The sequence below is a fragment of the Ursus maritimus genome, assembly GCF_017311325.1.
Source record: "Ursus maritimus isolate PB19 chromosome X unlocalized genomic scaffold, ASM1731132v1 scaffold_X1, whole genome shotgun sequence".
NCBI lineage: Eukaryota > Metazoa > Chordata > Mammalia > Carnivora > Ursidae > Ursus > Ursus maritimus.
In genome coordinates this window covers 92011779-92034931 of record NW_024423319.1, presented here as the reverse complement: position 1 = coordinate 92034931, position 23153 = coordinate 92011779, and the positions used below count along the sequence as shown (strand labels likewise).

At 40.6% G+C, this 23153-nt stretch overlaps 1 protein-coding gene across 3 annotated transcripts in view; it reads right to left on the bottom strand.

Moving 5' to 3' along the window:
• SRPX (sushi repeat containing protein X-linked) overlaps positions 1-23153 on the bottom strand; it is a 116890-nt gene that overhangs the window by 11459 nt on the left and 82278 nt on the right. For all 3 annotated transcript variants that reach the window (XM_040633021.1, XM_040633028.1, XM_040633031.1), the window contains one exon: positions 3959-4080. In XM_040633021.1, coding sequence (XP_040488955.1) covers positions 3959-4080 — 122 coding nt within the window. The remainder of the gene's footprint in view (positions 1-3958; positions 4081-23153) is intronic.

The following is a 23153-nucleotide window of genomic DNA, read 5'->3' as shown; positions in this document are numbered from 1 at the left end:
AACTCAGTAAACGACACACACAAGATAAAAAATGGGCAGAGGAACTGCATAGACATACACATGGCCATCGAATACATGAAAACATGCTCCACATCACTAATCAGCAGGGAAGTGGAAATCGAAACCACAGGGAAATATCACCTCACTCCTGTTAGAATGGCTAGCATCAGAAAGACAAAAAGTAAGTGTTGGTGGGGCGCCTGGACGGTGCAGTCGGTTAAGCGTCCGACTCTTGGTTTCAACTCAGGTCATGATCTCAGGGTCCTGAGACTGAGCCCTGCATTAGGCTCTGCACTCAGCTGGGAATCTGCTTAAGACTCTGTCTCCCTTTCCTCCCTCTGCCCCTCCCCTACCATCCCCCCATCAGATTAATAAATCTTGGGGAAAAAAACATTAGTGAGGATGTAGAGAGAAGGGCACACTGGGCACTGTTGGTAGCAATGTATATTGGGGCAGCCACTTGGGAAAACAGTATGGAAATTCATCAAAAAATAACTATACGATCGTCCAATTCCACTTTTAGGGGTTTATCTGAAGAAAATAATAAACTAAATTCAAAAGGTATATGCACCCTTATCTTTACTCCAGCATTATGTACAATAGCCAAGAGATGGAAACAACGTAAATGTCCACTGATGGACAAATGGATAAAGGAAATATGGTACACACACTAGAACATTATTCAGCCATATTAAAAGAATAAAATGTTGCCATTTGTGACAACGTGGATGGACCTTATGGACATTATCCTAAGTGAAATAAATCAGAGGACAAATACCATGTGGTGTCACTTATATCCCGAATCTAAACAACGAACAACCACCACCACAACAAAACAAACTCATAGATACAAAGGACATTAGTGGTTGCCAGAGGCAGGGGATTAGGGGTGGGTAAAATGTGTGAAGGGGGTCAAAAGGTGGAAACTTCTAGATCTTAAGTCATGGGGATTTAATGTGTAGCATGGCAGTTATAGTTAATACTACATTACACATCTGAAAGTACCTGGGAGTAAATCTTAAAATTTCACAAGGAAAAAAATGTAACTACATACGGTGATGGATGTTAACTAGACTTAGCAGGATAATCATTTTGCAATATATACAAATACTGAATCATTTTGTTGTATACTTGTATCAATTATACCTCAAAAACAATATGGATATAAAAATTATGGCATCCTTTGTCCCTCTCACCCTTGAAATTGCTGGAAAGTTACTCTAGGGAACAGAATTTGCCCATACCTTTATGTCTAAAAAAACATCAGAGTTGGGGCACCAGGGTGGCTCAGTTGGTTAAGCATCCGACTCTTGGTTTCAGCTCAGGTCATGATCTCAGGATCCTGGGATCCAGCCCTGCACTGGGTTCCACGCTCAGCAGGGAGTCTGCTTGAGATTCTGTCCTCCTCCCTCTGCACCCCCCCCACATGCGCATGCCCATGGGCACATGCACTGTCCCTCTCTAAAATAAATAAATCTTAAAACACACACACACACACACACACACGAGAGTGAGAAAACAGGGAGGTGGGAACCTCGCAACGCCAGGCATCGCTGCGGCCTGTTAATTGCTTTAACGTGGCTTCAGTGCCATTTGAAAATCGTATTCTAACCAGACAAGAGAATTTTTAGATTATCCAGGTATTCTGCATTTCCTGTTCTTTCACGCTTTCCATTCTTTGCCTAAATTGGCTCTTTTCATCTGCACTAGACTCTAAGGTGGAAGTCAAACGGAAAAAGAGAAAACATCCATCTTCCAAGTCCCTTATTCCTCACTGATAGGTCTGATAAAGGGGACACGTGGCCTGACACTGAGTCCACTAGGTAATGCATGTGACAGATCGTCTGTGTGACAGCTCCCTGGACTGTCTCCTGGCTACCCAGTAATGACTGACCCCCTTTTGATAGGCTGCTTTGCAAAATATCCACTTCAAAGCTGTGAAGCCTCTGGTGAAACGCTAGGCCAGTGGTTCTCACAGTGTGAGCCCAGACCACCAGCTTCGGCCCCACTTGGGAACATGCTCGAAGTGCCAATTCTCGGCCCTCATCCTAGACCTACTGAAGCAGACGGTGTGGGGGTGGGGCCCGCATTCTATGTTTTAACAGTGTTCCAGGCGATTCTGAGGCTGGCTCAGGTGTGAGAAGCACTGCATCATTCATGTATGCAACTTCCTTGTCGCTTTGGTCACCCCCGCCTGCGGAGGTCTAGAGTCGCCCCAACATCTACAACTTGAGTGACAGAAGTTATCTTAAATCGGATTTTTCTGTTCTTCAAGTTTCAATTGTTTAAAATCACATCGCATCACAATTTTATCAAGACTCCCTCTCTCTCTCTCTCTCTCTCTCTCTCTCCAGTCCAAAGAGTCACGGTAACGGATTGTGTGACAGGTTTTTAAAAAATCAGGAGCACAGGGTATGAGCCGGTACTTCTAAGTTACCAACAGCTTCCAACACATACTTTGAGAATTTTTGTTAATACGTTTTCAGATGTCAACACAGCCCTCTCCCCAGTTTTGCTGTTCTCAACTTGAAAGAGAACTGTAAGTACACTCTTAGAGGCTACTCTCACCCCTGGGAATAGTAAATCTGTTTCCGTTTCGAGTCATTTCCTCCACTTCCTTAGCTCCAACATGGTGCCAGGCACTGTACTAGGTACTGGGTAGCAAATGTTGAGATCCGGAGGTGACCTCAAAAGTGTCACCTCAAGAGAGGTGCTAGTGAATGTGACAGGACCCAAAAAAATGTATATATAAAAGTTTATGAGTATACCTGGCCTTCTCCCTCTTTTAGCCAACTAAAGATAATTCAAGCATCCTCATTTTTTCCCCTCCGTTGCCCTCTGAGTTTTTGACCTTGGTATGGATGGGGCACTCTTTTTGGGTGGAGAGATATAAATCAAACATGGCGGGGTGCCAAAAGGCAGATGGAAAATAGACACATTAAAGAATCTATTGTGTCAATCTAGGACATCACTGGCTAAGGATGTATTTCTATCATACACTCTCCCAAGGAATCTCTTGGAATATCTGTGATGGGGCTCATCAAGTCCTCTTTCATTTTCTTCTTCCTGGGAATACAGAAAGGTGCATTTCCCAACCCGCCTTGAAGTTCAGTCGCAATCATGGGATGAATTTTAGCCAATGGACTTGGAGAGAACAATTTTATGCTTCCGACGTGAAGCACAAAAGAGGAGTAGGGTTTGTTTTTCTTCTCTTCCCCCTTTGCAGAACCCTGGAAGCCATGTGTTCTAAACGCTGATGCTACAAGATGGTGGAGGTGCCATCAGCCTGAGCCCCTGAAAGACTATGAAGAGTAGTGACTATTGACTATCAACAAACACCCTCCCTTGCACTGTGGGCAAAAACGATGGGTGAGGAAGGAAGATTTTTAGGTGTTTTGATTTAGCCTAAATATCCTTTTCACAGTGGTCAAGAGATGCAAGTAAATATTTGGGATTGTTCTGGAATTACCTTTTGGCTATTGAATTCTGCTTTTTAAAGGCACCATGGCTCACAACCTGAGCACCATGATTCTAGCTTTGTAAGTACTACCGAAGTAAAATACAGTTGTTAAAATGGGGGTATGGACAAGTACCCTGGAAGCATGAAGGTAAGAGAGGCCAAGCCTGGAAAAGCTAACTGGATGCACAGGATTGCGTAGGTCCTTTTGCAGCCTCTTCCCTACCCATCCCAACCCCACGCAGCAGAAAGCAAAACAAAGACAAAGCATAGACCCTTGGTTAAAGGGGGAACAAAGAGAACACTGGAAATTATCCACCACATGACATATTTGCACAAGCAGCACCATGCCAAGTAGCATGGTTCTAGAACTCTTGGACTATAAGCAGTTCAACATTGAAGGTTACCTGGAATTAATACTGAGTAGCAAAAAGTCAGGCAACCTGATCCCCCAAAAGTACCTCGTAGGGGCTACAATTTAAGGACAGGACTTCCACCTACCTGAGTTGCAGGGCCAGGGCTGGAGGCATAATCTTTGCTCCTATCCTACCGATGAGGGTCGGAAACACACCTACAAGCTCCACCACTGTGATGTGTCGAAGATCCAGGCCACACTGTGCTTGCTGGAAAAAAGAAAACAGGAGAGGCCTGAGCATGAAGAAAGAGACTTCCAGGTCAAACTGCGGACTGCCAGAAACAGCAGTGTTCTGTTTTGGGGAAGTTTATTTGCCTACTCCAAACATTCTTGAGAGCAGTGGAGAAACTGGGCTTCGACCAGTGGTTATGAACCCTAAATACCCTCCTAGAGAAACCATTCAGAAATGGCTTAGCAGGGGCGCCTGGGTGGCTCAATTGTTAAGTGTCTGCCTTTGGCTCAGGGCGTGATCCCGGGGTCCTGGGATCGAGCCCCACATCAGGCTCCTCTGCTGGGAGCCTGCTTCTTCCTTTTATTAAAATTATGAATGAAAAAGGAGAGGTCACGACGAACACCATTGAAATTGGAAGGATTATTAGAAATTTTTATCAACAGCTATATGCCAATAAACTAAGCAATCTGGAAGAGATGGAATCCTTCCTGGAAACCTATAAACTACCAAGATTGAAACCGGAAGAAATTGATTCCTTAAACAGGCCAATTAATTATGAAGAAATTGAGTCAGTGATAAACAACCTTCCAAATAACAAAACTCCAGGCCCGGACGGTTTTCCTGGGGAATTCTACCAAACATTCAAAGAAGAAATAATACCTATTCTCCTAAAGCTATTTCAAAAAATAGAAACAGAAGGAAAGCTACCAAACTCATTCTATGAGGCCAATATTACCTTGATCCCCAAACCAGGCAAAGACCCCCTCAAAAAGGAGAATTACAGACCGATTTCCCTAATGAATATGGACGCCAAAATCCTCAACAAGATACTTGCTAATAGAATCCAACAGTACATTAAAAGGATTATCCATCACGATCAAGTGGGATTCATACCTGGGATGCAAGCGTGGTTCAATATTCGCAAATCAATCAGCGTGATACATCATATCAACAAGAAAAGACTCAGGAACCATATGATCCTCTCAATCGATGCCGAAAAAGCATTTGACAAAATACAGCATCCTTTCCTGATTAAAACCCTTCAGAGTGTAGGAATAGAAGGTACATTTCTCAATCTCATAAAAGCCATCTATGAAAAGCCTACTGCAAATATTATTCTCAATGGGGAAAAGCTGGAAGCCTTTCCCTTAAGATCAGGAACACGACAAGGATGCCCACTCTCGCCACTATTATTCAACATAGTACTAGAAGTCCTTGCAACAGCAATCAGACGACAAAAAGGGATCAAAGGTATTCAAATTGGCAAAGAAGAAGTCAAAATGTCTCTCTTTGCAGATGACATGATACTCTATATGGAAAACCCAAAAGAAGCCACTCCCAAACTATTAGAAGTTATAGAGCAATTCAGTAACGTGGCAGGATACAAAATAAATGCTCAGAAATCAGTTGCATTTCTATACACGAATAACGAGACCGAAGAAAGAGAAATTAGGGAATCCATCCCATTTACAATAGCACCAAAAACCATACGTTACCTTGGAATTAACTTAACCAGAGACGTAAAGGACCTATATTCTAGAAACTATAAATCACTCTTGAAAGACATTGAGGAAGACATAAAAAGATGGAAAGATATTCCATGCTCATGAATCGGAAGAATTAACATAGTTAAAATGTCCATGCTACCCAGAGCAATCTACACTTTCAATGCTATCCCGATCAAAATACCAAGGACATTTTTCAAAGAACTGGAACAAACAGTCCTTAAATTTGTATGGAAACAGAAAAGGCCCCGAATCTCCAAGGAACTGTTGAAAAGGAAAAACAAAGCTGGGGGCATCACAATGCCGGATTTCGAGCTGTACTACAAAGCTGTGATCACAAAGACAGCATGGTACTGGCACAAAAACAGACACATAGACCAATGGAACAGAATAGAGAGCCCAGAAATGGACCCTCGGCTCTTTGGGCAACTAATATTTGATAAAGCAGGAAAAAACATCCGGTGGGAAAAAGACAGTCTCTTCAATAAATGGTGCTGGGAAAATTGGACAGCTACATGCAAGAGAATGAAACTTGACCACTATCTCACACCATACACAAAAATAAACTCCAAATGGATGAAAGACCTCGATGTGAGACAGGAATCCATCAAAATTCTAGAGGAGAACATAGGCAGCAACCTCTACGACATCGGCCAAAGCAACCTTTTTCATGACACATCCCCAAAGGCAAGAGAAACAAAAGATAAAATGAATTTATGGGACTTCATCAAGATTAAAAGTTTCTGCACATCCAAGGAAACAGTCAGAAAAACTAAGAGGCAGCCCACGGAATGGGAGAATATATTTGCAAATGACACTACAGATAAAGGACTGGTATCCAAGATCTACAAAGAACTTCTCAAACTCAATACACGAGAAACAAATAAACAAATCAAAAAATGGGCAGAAGATATGAACAGACACTTTTCCAATGAAGACATACAAATGGCTAACAGACACATGAAAAAATGTTCAAAATCATTAGCCATCAGGGAAATTCAAATCAAAACCACACTGAGATACCACCTTACGCCAGTTAGAATGGCAAAAATAGACAAGGCAAGAAACAACAATTGTTGGAGAGGATGTGGAGAAAGGGGATCCCTCCTACATTGTTGGTGGGAATGCAAGTTGGTACAGCCACTCTGGAAAACAGTGTGGAGGTCCCTTAAAAAGTTAAAAATTGAGCTACCCTATGATCCAGCCATTGCACTACTGGGTATTTACCCCAAAGATACAGACGTAGTGAAGAGAAGGGCCATATGCACCCCAATGTTCATAGCAGCATTGTCCACAATAGCTAAATCGTGGAAGGAGCCGAGATGCCCCTCAACAGGTGACTGGATTAAGAAGATGTGGTCCCTATATACAATGGAATATTACTCAGCCATCAAAAAGAATGATTTCACAACCTTCGCAGCAACATGGACAGGACTGGAGGAGATGATACTAAGTGAAATAAGTCAAGCAGAGAAAGACAATTATCATATGGTTTCACTCATTTATGGAACATAAGTAGGAAGATTGGTAGAAAAAAGGGAAGAAGGAAGGGGGGGTAATCAGAAGGGGGAATGAACCATGAGAGACTATGGACTATGAGAAACAAACTGCGGGCTTCAGAGGGGAAGGGGGTGGGGGAATGGGATAGGCCGATGATGGATATTAAGGAGGGCACATATTGCATGGTGCACTGGGTGTTATACGCAAGTAATGAATCATGGAACTTTACATGAAAAACTTGGGATGTACTGTATGGTGACTAACATAATAAAAATTATTAAAATAAATAAATAAAATATTGAAAGAAAAAAAACCCAAGCATAATATACCAGGTGAAGCAGTCCTTCAGAAACGGGGAGATAAAGATTTTCCTGAGCAAACCAAAGTTGAGGGAATTCATCTCCACTAGACCTGCACTGCAAGAAATGCTAAACAGAGTTCATTAAGTAGAAATAAAAGAAAACTAGCTGACATCGTAAAAACATACGAAGGCAATGTAAAAGTCACTGTTGATGGTAAATATAGGATCAAAATTGGATTCTGTAATATAACTCAAACTACAATCACCTGTTACTAGCTACACAATATAAAAACATGTGAACTATAACATCAATATCCTAAAATGTGAAAGGGAGGAGAAGTACAAGTATAAAGCTGAGGAATTCTATTGAAGTTAAATTGATATTGGTTTAAAATAGAGTGTTACAATTTTAAGATATTTTATGTAAGCCTCATGGTAACCACAAGGGAAAAACCTGTAGTAATTATACAAAAGAACATAATGAAGAAGTCAAAGTATATTAAAACCATAAGACATCAAACACACACCAAAAAAGACAGCAGGTAGACACAAGAAACAACAGGTCTACAAAACAATAAAGAAAACAATTAACAAAATAGCAGAAGGTCCATTCTTATCAATAATTACTCTACATGTAAACACATTAAATTCTCCCATCAAAAGACAGAACACGTGAATGGATTTAAAAAAAAAAAAAAAGATGCAACTATATGCTGCCTACAAGAGACTCACGTTAGCCTTAAAGACAGATATAGACACAGAGTGTGTGAATGAAAAAGGGTGTTTTAAGTAAATGGCAACCACAAAAAGCAGAAGTAGCTATACTTCTATCATAGGAAACACTTTAAAAATGGTAAAAAGAGACAAGGGGCGCCTGGGTGGCTCAGTCAGTTAAGTATCTGCCTTCAGCTCAGGTCATGATCTCAGGGTCCTGGGATGGAGCCCTGCGTCCGGCTCCCTGCTCCACAGTGAGTCTGCTTCTCTCTCTCCCTCTCTCCTTCTGCCCCTCCCCCTGTATTTGTACATGCACTCTCTGTCTCAAATAAATAAAATCTTAAAGACAAAGAAGGTATATAATGATAAAGGGATCAATACATTGGAAAGATATAAAAATTGAAAATATTTATGTACCCAACATCAGAGCAGTTAAATACATAAAGCAAAAACAGAGCTAAAAGGACAAACAAACAGCAATAACAGTTGGGGACTTTAACATCCCTCTGTCATCAATGGAGAGATCATCTGTTCTCCAAAGATAACCAATAAGGAAACAGTGGATTTGAACAACACTATAGACCAAATGGACTTAAGTGACATATACAGAACATTCTATTTGAGAACAGGAGAGTATACATTCTTCAAATACTCATGGAACATTTTCTAGTATAGACCATATATTAGGCCACGAAACAAGTCCTAGCCAGTTCAGTAAGAATAAAATCCTACCAAGTATCTTCTTTGAACATAATGGTATAAAACTAGAAATCAGTAACAAGAGGAAAGTAGAAACAAACACTCCCCTGAATAGCTACTGTATTGGAGAAGAAATCAAAGGGAATATAAAAATATCTTGAGACAAATGAAAATGGAAACACTACATATCGAAACATATGGGGTACAGCAAAAGATCTGAGAGGGAAGTTCCTAGCAACAGAAGCCTATATTAAGAAGAAATTTCCTAAATAAACAACCTAATTTTATGCCTCAAGGAACTAGAAAAAGAAAAACTGAGCCAAAAGTTAGAAGGAAGGAAATAAGATTAGAGTAGGAATAAACTAAATATAGAATAGGAAAACAATAGGGAAAAAAATTAACCCGAACTAAGAGTTGGTTCTTTGAAAAACAAAATTGACATGCCTTAACTAGACTGACACAGGGGGAAAAAAAGGATCCAAATCAACAAAATTATAAGTGAAAAAGGAGATATTACAACTGATACCACGGAAATATAAAGAATCACAAGTACATGCCCAAAACTGGACAACCTAGAAGAAATGGAAAACTTCTTAAAACATACAAACTACCAATACTAAATTAGGAAAAAGTAAAAAATGTGAATAGTCCGGGGCGCCTGAGTGGCTCAGTCAGTGAAGCATCTGCCTTTGGTTCAGGTCATGATCCCAGAGTCCCAGGATTGAGCCCCATGTTGGGCTCCCTGCTCAGCAGAGACTCTGCTTCTCCCTCTGCACCTCACTTCACTCATGCTGTCTGTCTCTCTCTCTCACTCACTCTCTCAGATAAATAAAATATTTTAAAAAATGTGAATAGTGTAATTACTAGTAAGGAGACTGAATCAGTAATCAAAAACCTCATAACAAAAAAAAAATGCCCAGGACAAGATGGCTTCACTGGTGAGTTTTACCAAACATTTAAAGAAGACTTAAAACCAATCTTTCTCAAATTCTTCCAAAAAACTGACAAGGAGGGAATACTTCTAAACTTATTTTATGAGGCCACCATTCCCCTGAAACCACAGCCAGAAAAGGATACTACCAGAAAAGAAAACTTTAAACCAACATCCCTGACATTAATGTTGGCTCAGTCGGTAAAGTGTGCAACTCTTGATTTTAGCTCAGGTCGTGATCTCAGGGTCCTGGGATCGAGCCCCACATCAGGCTCTATGCTCCATGCAGTCTGCTTGGTCCTGTCCCCTCTGCTCCTCCCCCCTGCTTGTGCTCTCGCTCTTTCTCTCTCTCAAATAAATAAATAAAATCTTTTAAAAAACCAAGTATAATGTATAGGAATAAACTTAACCAAGGAGGTGAAAGATCTCTACTCAGAACTATAAGGCACTGATGAAAGAAATCAAAGAAAACACAATTAAATGAAAAGGTATCCTGTGCTCCTGGATTGAAAGAATATTATTTAAATGTGCATGCTACCAAAAGCCATCTATAGATTCAATGCAATCACTATCTAAATTGCAATGGAATGTTTTTTACATTAGTAGAAAAAAAATCCTAAAGTTTATATGGAACCACAGAAGACCCCAAATTTCCAAAACAATCCTGAAAAGAAAAAAAATGGGAATCCTTATACTTCCTGATTTCAAGCTATGCTACAAAGCAGTTACAGAATCAACAGTGTTCTACTGGTATAAAAACAGACACACAGGTCAATGACACAGACTTGAGAGCTCAGAAGTAAACCCACATATATGCGGTCAACTAGTATTTGACCAGGGATGCAGGAATACTCAGTGGAGAAAAGATAGTCTCATCAATAAACGGTGCTGGGACAATTGAATATCCACATGTAAAAGAATGAAATTAGATCCGTGTCTTATACCTGCAAAAATTAACTTGGCACAGATTAGACACCTAAACATCAGACCTGAAACCATGAAATTCCTAGAAGGAAAATTAAGGAAAAAGCTCCTCGACACGGGTCTTGGCATTGATTTGGGTATGCACCTAAAGCACAAGCAACAAAATAAACAAGTGGGACTACATCAAACTAAAAAGCTTCTGCAAAGCAATAGAAACAAAAAAGTGAAAAGACAACCTACAGAATGGAAAAAATATTTGTAAGCCATATATCTAGTAAGGGGTTACGATCCAAAATATATAAAGGACTCTTACAACTCAATAGCAAAAACAAAACAATGGAATATTAGCCATCAGAAAGGATGAACACTTAGCACTTAGATCACCGTGGATGGAACTGGAGGGTATTATGCTGAGCAAAACAAGCCAATCAGAGGAAGCCAATTATCATATGGTTTCACTCACTTGTGGAATATAAGAAACAGCACAGAGAATCATAGGGGAGGGCAAGGAAAACTGAATCAGAAGTCATCAGAGGGAGAAAAACCATGAGAGACTTTTAACTATAGGTAAATAAGGTTGCTGGAGGGGATGTGGGTGGGGGGATGGGGTGACTGGTGATGGGTATTAAGGAGGGCACGTGATGTGATGCATACTGGGTGATATACACAACTGATGAACTACTGAACACTATTTCAATTTAAATTAAAAAACCCCAAAACACCCACAAATAATCTAATTTAAAAATGGGAAATATCTGAATAGAAATTTCTCCAAAGAAGATACACAAAAGGTCAACAGGTACATGAAAAGATGCTCAACATCACTATTCACCAAGGAAATGCAAATCAAAATCATAATGAGACATCCTCACTCCTGTTAGGATGCCATCAGCAAAAAGACAAAAGATAACAAATCCTGGTAGGATATGGAGAAAACGGAAACTTTGTGCACTGCTGGTGGGAATGTAAATTGGTGTAGTCATTATGGAAAGTAGTATAGAGGTTACCCCCCAAATATACGATACAGCAATTCTACTTCTGGATATTTATCCAAAGGAAACAAAAACACTAACTCAAAGAGTGTTCATTGCAGAGCTATTTATAAGAGCCAAGACACAGAAACAACCTTAGTGTCCACTGATGGATGAATGGATAAAGAAAATGGGAGATACACACACAATGAAATTTTACTTGACCAAAAGAGAATAAAACCTTGCCATTTGCAACACCATGAAAATGGACCTTGAGGGTACTATCCTAAGTGAAATAAGTTAGAGAAAGACAAATAATATATGATCTCACTTATATGTGAAATGCAAAAATCCCCCAAATTCATGGAAAAAACTATCTTCAGATTTGTGGTTACCAGGGGTGGGAGTTGAGGGGAGGGGGAATTGGAGAAAGGTGGTCAAAAGGTAGAAACTTCCAGTTACAAAATACATACATACTAGGGATATAATGTGCAGCACGACGAGTGTAGTTAGCACTGCTGTATGATATATACGGAAGTTAAGAGAGTACAACCTGAGAGTTCACATCACAAGGAAAAAATTTTTTTTTTCTTTCCATTTTTGTTGTATATACATGAGCTGATGGATGCCAGCTAAACGTACATATATTGTGAAATGATCACCATAGTAAGACAAACCATTATGCTGTACACCTTAAATTCATACAATGATGTAGGTCAATTATATCTAAATATACCTGGGGAGAAAAGACCCAGAGAAAAGGAAATGTGGCAATGGCATATAGATTATTAAAAACTGGTAAGTCAATTCCATAAAAAAATTCAGTGAAATGATGGGAATATATAATTGACCTGATAAGCAGTTCAGAGTAATGGTCATAAAGACGCTCACTAAACGTAGGGGAAGCATGAATGAGCACAGTAAGAACTTCAACCCCAGATAAAAAAGATATAGAAGAGTGGTTCAACAGGAGACTAGATGAAGTAGGAGAAACGATCAGTGAATTCGAACACAGGGCAGTGGAACAGAATCACAGCAATAAAAAGGAAAAAAAGGAAAACAGTAAAGATAGCTTAATAGACTCGTGGGACAACATCAATTGGAGTAACATTCACCTTGTAGGGGCCCCAGAAGGAGAAGAGAGAGAAAGGGGTAGAAAACTTATTGGATAAAGTAATGGCTAAAACCATCTCTAATCTGAGGAAGAAAAAGACATCCATACAGAAGCAGGAAGCACAGAGTCCAAATAAGAGAACCCAAAGAGACCCACACATCGAGACACAGCATAATTAAAATTTCAAATGTTAAAATCAAGGAGAGAATCTTAAAGCAGCAAAAGGGAAATATCTTGTTAAGTGCAAGGGAGCCCCCATGAGCCCCTTCAGATTTTTCAGTGCTGAAAGTGAAGGAAAAAAAAAAAATCCCAACCAAGATGACAACCCAGGAAAAGTTACCATACAGAATTGAAAGAGAGAAAAAGATTTTTATAGACAAGCAAAAGTTAAAGGAGTTCATCACCACTAAACCAGCCTTACAAAAACTGTTAAAGGAATTTCTTTAAGCTGCAATGAAAGGGCAGTAATTCATAACAAAAAACATATGAAAGACTCAATGGTAAAGGTAAATATATAGTAAAATTAGTGGATTAATCACATAAAGCCAGTATGAAGGTTTAAAGAGTACTAAAATATATTAAGGGATACACAAGAGATATGCATTATGACATTAAAAACAAGATGTAAGGAGAGAGAGTACAAATGTAGAGCTTTAGAATGCATTCAAACTTATATTTATAACTTCTATTTGAAGTTGATTAGAACTTAAGTTGTTAACATGGAAGCCTCATGGTAACCACAAAGCAAAAACCTACGGTAGTAACAAAACATAATGAGAAAGAAATCTAAGCATAATGCTAAAGTCATCAAACCACAAATGAAAGAATGAGAGATGAAGAAAGGAACATGGGTAGTACAAAACAGCCAGAAATTAAGAAAATGACAATAAGTACATATCTACCAATAATGACTTTAAATGTATTAAATTCTCCCATCAGAGGACAGCAAGTAGCTGAATGGATAAAAAACAAAACAAGGGGCGCCTGGGTAGCGCAGTCATTAGGCGTCTGCCTTCGGCTCAGGGCGTGGTCCCGGCGTTCTGGGATCGAGTCCTGCATCGGGCTCCTCCGCTAGGAGCCTGCTTCTTCCTCTCCCACTCCCCTGCTGTGCTCCCTCTCTCGCTGGCTGTCTGTCACATAAATTAATAAAATCTTAAAAAAACAAAACAAAACATAAGACTTCTGTATATGCTTCCTACAAGAGACTCGCTTCAGATGTAAGGATACACAGAGACTGAAAGTCAAGGGTTGAGAAAAGATATTCCATGCAAATGGTAACCAAAAGAAAGCTGGGGTAAGCAAACATATCAGACAAAATACTTTAAAACAAACACTCTAATAAGAGACAAATAAGGGTGTCATATAATGATAAAGAGATCAATCTGACAAGAAGATATAACATTTGTGAATCTTTACGGACATAACATAGGAGCAACTAAATACATAAGTCAAATGTTCACAGACCTAAAGAGAGAAATCAGGAGGAGTTAAGATGGCGGAGGAGTAGGGGACCCCTTTTTCAGCCGGTCCCGAGTCGAGCTGGATAGGTACCAGACCAGCCTGAACAGCCACGGAACCAGCCTGAGACGCAGGAAGATACATCTGGATCTCTACAAATGAACATTTCCAGCGCTGAGTATTGAGGTACGAAGCGGGGAGCCGTGAATCCGCGCACAGATATCAGAAGATAAACGGAAGGGGGAGGGAGCCGCGGCGTTCGGGCGCCGGGAAGCGGTAGCCACCTGTACGGGGGAGCGGGCGGACTCGCGGTAGGCACCCGCGAGAGAGAGCAGACTGAGACCGTGAGCCGGGAGCGCGCGCCTCCAGACTGAAACGGAGCTCTGGTGCGCTCATTGGAACCAGACTGAGACCGGGAGCTCCGGGAGCGCGCGGGGGCGGCTGGCAGTGTTAGAAACACAAAGGACAGAGACGCGCCGGCCCTGGAAGTGAGGGCAGGGACACCGGGTGTGAGGCGCACATCCCGGGATGCTGCAGGGTTGAGCAGCACCAACAGACACAGAGTTAAAGTGGCCTGAAGAGCTCAGTGGAGAGCGGACTGTGATCTCTCTGTTCTGAGACAGAGGCTGAGATTCGGCCACTGCTGCTCTGACTCTCAGAAGAGCCACAGCAGACCATGTTTGTTTCCTTTGCTAGATTAGGGAAAGCTGCCAGAGAACAAAAGCCCAGAAATACCAGCTCACATTGTGCCCATCCCCATCCCCCATCGCAGGGGACAGGGAGACTGTACCCAAACAGGGTTGCCTGAGTATCGGCACGGCTGGCCCCTCCCCCAGAAGGCAGGCTGAAAAATCAAGAAGCCCACATCCCTAAGATCCCTATAAAACATCCTTAAGGTCCGTATAAAACAAGTGCGCACTGCCTGGGTCCTGCTCAATAATTTGGGCTCTGGACAACCCCACAACCTTTCCTCATCAGAATGACGAAGAAAAATCCCCCCCAGCAAAGAAAAGACAATGAGTCTGTGGCCTCTGCCACAGAACTAATGGATATGGATATAACCAAATTATCAGAAATGGAATTCAGAGTAACAATGGTCAAGATGATGTGTAGACTTGAAAAAAGTATTAATGAAAATGTTAATGAGAATATAGAATCTCTAAGGGTGGAAATGAGAGCAAATCTGGCAGAAATTAAAAATGCTATGAATCAAATGTACTCAAAACTAGATGCTCTGACGGCCAGGGTAAATGAGGCAGAAGAACGTATCAGCGAATTAGAGGATGGGTTAGTAGAAGAGAAAGCTAAAACAGAAACTTGGCTCAAAAAAATCCAATCTCAAGAATGTAGATTACGGGAGATTACTGACTCAATGAAACGTTCCAATGTCAGAATCATCGGCATCCCCGAGGGGGTGGAGAAAAACAGAGGTCTAGAAGAGATATTTGAACAAATTGTAGCTGAAAACTTCCCTAATCTAGCGAGGGAAACAAGCATTCGTGTCCAAGAGGCAGAGAGGACCCCTCCCAAACTCAACCACGACAAACCTACGCCACGTCATGTCATAGTGCAATTCACAAATATTAGATCCAAGGATACAGTACTGAAAGCGGCCAGGGCAAAGAAATTTCTCACATACCAAGGCAAAAGTATCAGGATTACGTCAGACCTGTCTACACAGACCTGGAATGAGAGAAAGGGTTGGGGGGACATTTTTAAAGCTCTTTCAGAGAAAAATACGCAGCCAAGGATCCTTCATCCAGCAAGGCTGTCATTCAGAATTGATGGATAGATAAGGACCTTCCAGAATCACCAGTCACTGACCAATTTCGTAACCACAAAACCAACCCTACAGGAGATATTAAGGGGGGTTCTATAAAAATAAAAAGGCCCCAAGAGTGATACAGAACAGAAAGTTACAATCTACAGAAACAAAGACTTTACAGGCAACATGACATCATTAAAATCATATCTCTGAATAATCAGTCTCAATGTAAATGGCCTAAATGCTCCCATAAAATCACACAGGGTTGCAGATTGGATAAAAAGACATGACCCATCCATTTGCTGTCTACAAGAGACTCATTTTGAACCGAAAGATACATCCAGACTGAAAGTGAAGGGATGGAATACCATCTTTCATGCCAGTGGACCTCAAAAGAAGCTGGGGTAGCAATTCTCATATCAGACAGATTGGATTTTAAACTAAAGACTGTAGTTAGAGATACAGAAGGACACTATATTATTCTTAAAGGATGTATCCAACAAGTGGATATGACAATTATAAATATATATGCCCCCAACAGGGGAGCAGCAAGATACACAAGCCAACTCTTAACCAGAATAAAGAGACATATAGATAAAAATACATTAATAGTAGGGGACTTCAACACTCCACTATCAGCAACAGACAGATCACCTAAGCAGAAAATCAACAAAGAAACAAGAGCTTTGAATGCCATACTAGACGAGTTGGACGTCATAGATATATATAGAACACTACACCCCAGAACCAAAGAATACTCATTCTATTCTAATGCACATGGAACATTCTCCAGAATAGACCATCTTCTGGGTCACAAAACAGGTCTCAACCGATACCAAAAGACTGAAATTATTCCCTGCATATTCTCAGACCACAATGCTTTGAAATTAGAACTCAATCACAAGGAAAAATTTGGAAGAAACTCAAACACTTGGAAACTAAGAACCATCTTAAGAATGATTAGATAAACCAGGAAATCAAAAATCTATTTAAACAATTGAGGGCTGGGACGCCGGGTGTGGGGCGCACATCCCGGGACGCTGCAGGGTTGAGCAGCACCAACAGAAACAGAGTTAAAGTGGCCAGAACATTAGTAGAGAACGGGCCGCAATCCCTCTGTTCTGTGACAGAGGCTGAAATTCGGCCACTGCTGCTCTGACTCTCAGAAGAGCCACAGCAGACCATGTTTGTTTCCTTTGCTAGATTAGAACATTAGTAGAGAACGGGCCGCAATCCTTCTGTTCCGTGACAGAGGCTGAAATTTGGCCGCTGCTGCTCTGACTCTCAGAAGAGGCACAGCAAACCGCCAGGGAAAGCCGCCAGAGAACAAAAGCCTGGAAATACCGGCTCAGAGAGTGCCCATCCCCATCCCCCCTCGCAGGGGACACGGAGACTCTACCCAAACAGGGTTGCCTGAGTATCAGCGCGGCAGGCCCCTCCCCCAGAACACAGAAGGCAGGCTGAAAAATCAAGAAGCCCACAACCCGGGCGCCTGGGTGGCGCAGTCATTGAGCGCCTGTCTTCGGCTTAGGGCGTGATCCCGGCGTTCCGGAAAGGAGTCCCTCATCGGGCTCCTCCGCTGGGAGCCTGCTTCTTCCTCTCCCACTCCCCTGCTTCTGTTCCCTCTCTCGCTGGTTGGCTGCCACATAAATAAATAAATAAAATCTTTAAAGAAGAAGCCCACATCCCCAAGATCCCTATAAAACAAGGGGCACGGCCTGGGACCCAGTCAATAATTTGGGCTCTGGAAACCCCGCAACCTCTCTTCATCAGAATGACAAGAAGGAGAAGCCCCCCCCCAGCAAAGAAAAGACAGTGATTCTGTGGCCTCTGCCACAGAAATAATGGATATGGATGTAACCAAATTATCAGAAATGGAATTCAGAGTAACGATGGTCAAAATGATGAGTAGAATTGAAAAAACTATTAACGAAAAGGTTACTGAGAATATAGAATCCCTAAGGACAGAAATGAGAGCGAATCCGACAGAAATTAAAAATTCTATGAGCCAAATGCAGGCAAAACTAGAGGCTCTGACGGCCAGGGTCGCAGAAGCAGAGGAACGGGTTAGTGAATTGGAGGATGGGTTAATAGAGGAAAAAATGAAAATAGAAGATGGTCTTAAAAAAATCCACGCCCACGAATGTAGGTTACGGGAGATTACTGACTCAATGAAACGATCCAATGTTAGAATCATCGGCATCCCCGAGGGGGTGGAGAAAAACAGAGGTCTAGAAGAGATATTTGAACAAATTGTAGCTGAAAACTTCCCTAATCTAGCAAGGGAAACAAACATTCGTGTCCAAGAGGCAGAGAGGACCCCTCCCAAGCTCAACCACGACAAACCTACGCCACGTCACGTCATAGTGCATTCGCAAATATTAGATGCAAGGATACAGTATTGAAAGCGGCCAGGGCAAAGAAATTTCTCACGTACCAAGGCAAAAGCATCAGAATTACATCAGACCTGTCTACACAGACCTGGAATGAGAGAAAGGGTTGGGGGAGCATATTTAAAGCTCTTTCAGAGAAAAACATGCAGCCAAGGATCCTTTATCCAGCAAGGCTGTCATTCAGAATTGATGGAGAAATAAAGACATTTCAGAATCGCCAGTCACTAACCAATTTTGTAACCACGAAACCAGCCCTACAGGAGATATTACGGGGGGTTCTATAAAAGTAAAAAGGCCCCAAGAGTGATACAGAACAGAAAGTCACAGCCAATACAAACAAAGACTTTACTGGCAACATGGCAACATTAAAATCATATCTCTCAGTAATCAGTCTTAATGTAAATGGTTTGAACCATCCCATAAAACGCCACAGGGTTGCAGATTGGATAAAAAGAAATGACCCATCCATTTGCTGTCTACAAGAGACTCATTTCGAACCCAAAGATGCATTCAGACTGAGAGTAAGGGGATGGAGTACCATCTTTCACGCAAATGGACCTCAAAAGAAAGCTGGGGTAGCAATTCTCATATCAGATAAATTGGATTTTAAACTACAGACTATAGTTAGAGATGCAGAAGGGCACTATATTATTCTTAAGGGAAGTATTCAACAAGTGGATATGACAATTATAAATATATATGCCCCCAACAGGGGAGCAGCAAGATACACAAGCCAACTCTTAACCAGAATAAAGAGACATATAAATAAAAATACATTAATAGTAGGGGACCTCAACACTCCACTCTCAGAAATAGACAGAACACCCTGGCAAAAACTAAGCAAAGAATCAAAGGCTTTGAATGCCATACTCGACGAGTTGGACCTCATAGATATATATAGAACACTACACCCCAGAACCAAAGAATACTCATTCTATTCTAATGCCCATGGAACATTCTCAAGAATAGACCATGTTCTGGGACACAAAACAGGTCTCAACCGATACCAAAAGATTGAAATTATCCCCTGCATATTCTCAGACCACAACGCTCTGAAATTGGAACTCAACCACAAGGAAAAATTTGGAAGAAACTCAAACACTTGGAGACTAAGAACCATCCTGCTCAGGAATGACTCGATAAACCAGGAAATCAAAAATCAAATTAAACAATTTATGGAGACCAATGAGAATGAAAATACAACAGTCCAAAACCTATGGGATACTGCAAAGGCAGTCCTAAGGGGGAAATACATAGCCATCCAAGCCTCACTCAAAAGAATAGAAAAATCTAAAATGCAGTTTTTATATTCTCACCTCAAGAAGCTGGAACAGCAACAGAGGGACAGGCCTAATCCACGCACGAGGAAGCAGTTGACCAAAATTAGAGCTGAAATCAATCAAGCAGAAACCAGAAGTACAGTAGAGCAGATCAACAGGACTAGAAGCTGGTTCTTTGAGAGAATCAATAAAATTGACAGACCACTGGCAAGACTTATCCAAAAGAAAAGAGAAAGGACCCAGATTATTAAAATTATGAATGAAAAAGGAGAGGTCACGACGAACACCATTGAAATTGGAAGGATTATTAGAAATTTTTATCAACAGCTATATGCCAATAAACTAAGCAATCTGGAAGAGATGGAATCCTTCCTGGAAACCTATAAACTACCAAGATTGAAACCGGAAGAAATTGATTCCTTAAACAGGCCAATTAATTATGAAGAGATTGAGTCAGTGATAAACAACCTTCCAAATAACAAAACTCCAGGCCCGGACGGTTTTCCTGGGGAATTCTACCAAACATTCAAAGAAGAAATAATACCTATTCTCCTAAAGCTATTTCAAAAAATAGAAACAGAAGGAAAGCTACCAAACTCATTCTATGAGGCCAATATTACCTTGATCCCCAAACCGGGCAAAGACCCCATCAAAAAGGAGAATTACAGACCGATATTTCTGATGAATATGGACGCCAAAATCCTCAACAAGATCCTGGCTAATAGAATCCAACAGTACATTAAAAGGATTATCCATCATGACCAAGTGGGATTCATACCTGGGATGCAAGGGTGGTTCAACATTCGCAAATCAGTGTGATACATCATATCAACAGGAAAAGCGTCAAAAACCATATGATCCTCTCAATAGATGCAGAAAAAGCATTTGACAAAATACAGCATCCTTTCCTGATTAAAACCCTTCAGAGTGTAGGGATAGAGGGTACATCCCTCAATTTCATAAAAACCATCTATGAAAAGCCTACAGCAAATATCATTCTCAATGGGGAAAAGCTGGAAGCCTTTCCCTTAAGATCAGGAACACGACAAGGATGCCCACTCTCGCCACTATTATTCAACATAGTACTAGAAGTCCTTGCAACAGCAATCAGACAACAAAAAGGGACAAAAGGTATCCAAATCGGCAAAGAAGAAGTCAAACTGTCTCTCTTCGCAGATGACATGATACTCTATATGGAAAACCCAAAAGAATCCACTCCCAAACTATTAGAAGTTATAGAGCAATTCAGTAACGTGGCGGGATACAAAATCAATGCTCAGAAATCAGTTGCATTTCTATACACGAATAATGAGACTGAAGAAAGAGAAATTAGGGAATCCATCCCATTTACAATAGCACCAAAAACCATACGTTACCTTGGAATTAACTTAACCAGAGACGTAAAGGACCTATATTCTAGAAACTATAAATCACTCTTGAAAGACATTGAGGAAGACACAAAAAGATGGAAAAATATTCCATGCTCATGGATTGGAAGAATTAACATAGTTAAAATGTCCATGCTACCAAAATGAACTTGTGGGACTTCATCAAAATAAAAAGCCTCTGCACAGCCAAGGAAATAGTCCAAAAAACTAAGAGGCAGCCCACGGAATGGGAGAAGATATTTGCAGATGACACTACAGATTAAAGACTGGTATCCAAATCTACAAAGAACTTCTCATATTCGATATACATGAAACAAATAAATCATAAAATGGGCAGAAGATATGAACAAACACTTTTCCAATGAAGACATCCAAATGGCTAACAGACATATGAGAAAATGTTCAAAATCATTAGCCATCAGGGAAATTCAAATCAAAACCACACTGAGATACCACCTTACACCAGTTAGAATGGAAAAAATTGACAAGGCAGGAAACAATTGTTGGAGAGGATGTGGAGAAAGGGGATCCCTGTCACACTGTTGGTGGGAATGCAAGTTGGTACAGCCACTGTGGAAAACAGTGTGGAGGTCCCTTAAAAAGTTAAAAATTGAGCTACCCTATGATCCAGCAATTGCACTACTATTTACCCAAAGATACAGATGTAGTGAAGAGAAGGGCCATATGCACCCCAATGTTCATAGCAGCACTGTCCACAATAGCTAAATCATGGAAGGAGCTGAGATGCCCTTTAACAGATGACTGGATTAAGATGTGGTCCATATATAAAATGGAATATTACTCAGCCATCAAAAAGAACGATTTCTCAACATTTGCTGCAACATGGACGGCACTGGAGGAGATAATGCTAAGTGAAATAAGTCAAGCAGAGAAAGACAATTATCATATGGTTTCACTCATTTATGGAACATAGGAAGTAGGAGGATCAGTAGGAGAAGAAAGGGATAAAGAAAGGGGGTAATCAGAAGGGGGAATGAAGCATGGGAGACTATAGACTCTGGGGGACAAACTGAGGGCTTCAGAGTGGATGGGGATGTGGGAATGGGATAGGCTGGTGATGGGTAGTAAGGAGGGCACATATTGCATGGTGCACTGGGTGTTATACGCAACTAATGAATCATGGAGCTTCACATCAAAAACTAGGGATGTACTCTATGGTGACTAACATACTAAAAAATATTAAAAAAATAAATCAGAAATAAAATTCAAAGACATAAAAAAATAAAGAGAGAAATCAATAACAGTACAACAGGACACTTTAATATACCCACTTACAAGAATGCATAGATCATCCAGACAGAAAATTAATAAGGAGACATTGGCCTTAAACAACAGGTTAGATCAGATGGATTTAACAGATATATAGAATATTCCATACAAAAGCAACAGAATACATTCCTCTCAAGGGCACATGGATCATTCTCCAGGATAGATCATATGTTAGGCCATAAAACAAGTTTTAATACATTTAAGAATATTAAAATCATATCAAATATCTTTTCTGACCACAGTGGTATGAAATCAGAATTATAAGAACACTGGAAAATTCATTAATATATGAAGATTAAACATGCTATTGAACAAAAAGTACCCTGAGACAAATGAAAATACAACATACCAAAAATTATGTGATGCAGCAAAAGCAGCCTTATGAGAGAAGTCCATAGTGATAAATGCCTATCTCAAGAAGCAAGAGAAACCTCTGTAAAACAATCTAACTTTACACGTCAAGGATCTAGAAAAAGAAAAACAAAGCCCAGTGTTAGAAGAAAGTAAATCAGATCAGAGTGGAAATAGATGAAATAGACACTAGAAAAGATCAATGAATGGAGTTGGTTCCTTGATGACATAAAACTGACAAACCTGTAGCTAGACTCACAAAGAAAAAAAGAGTCAAAATGAGAAATGAAAGAGGAGACATTACAACTGATAGCCCAGAAACACAAAGGATAATGAGATACTACCATGAAAAATTACACAAGAAATTTGACAACCTAGAAGTGGATAAATTCCTAGAAACATACAACCTTCTAAGATTCAATCATGAAGAAACAAAAAATCTGAACAGACCAAATAGTAAGGATACTGTATTGGTAATTGAAAACCTCTCAAAAAACAGAAGACCAGGACTTCACAGCTTCACTG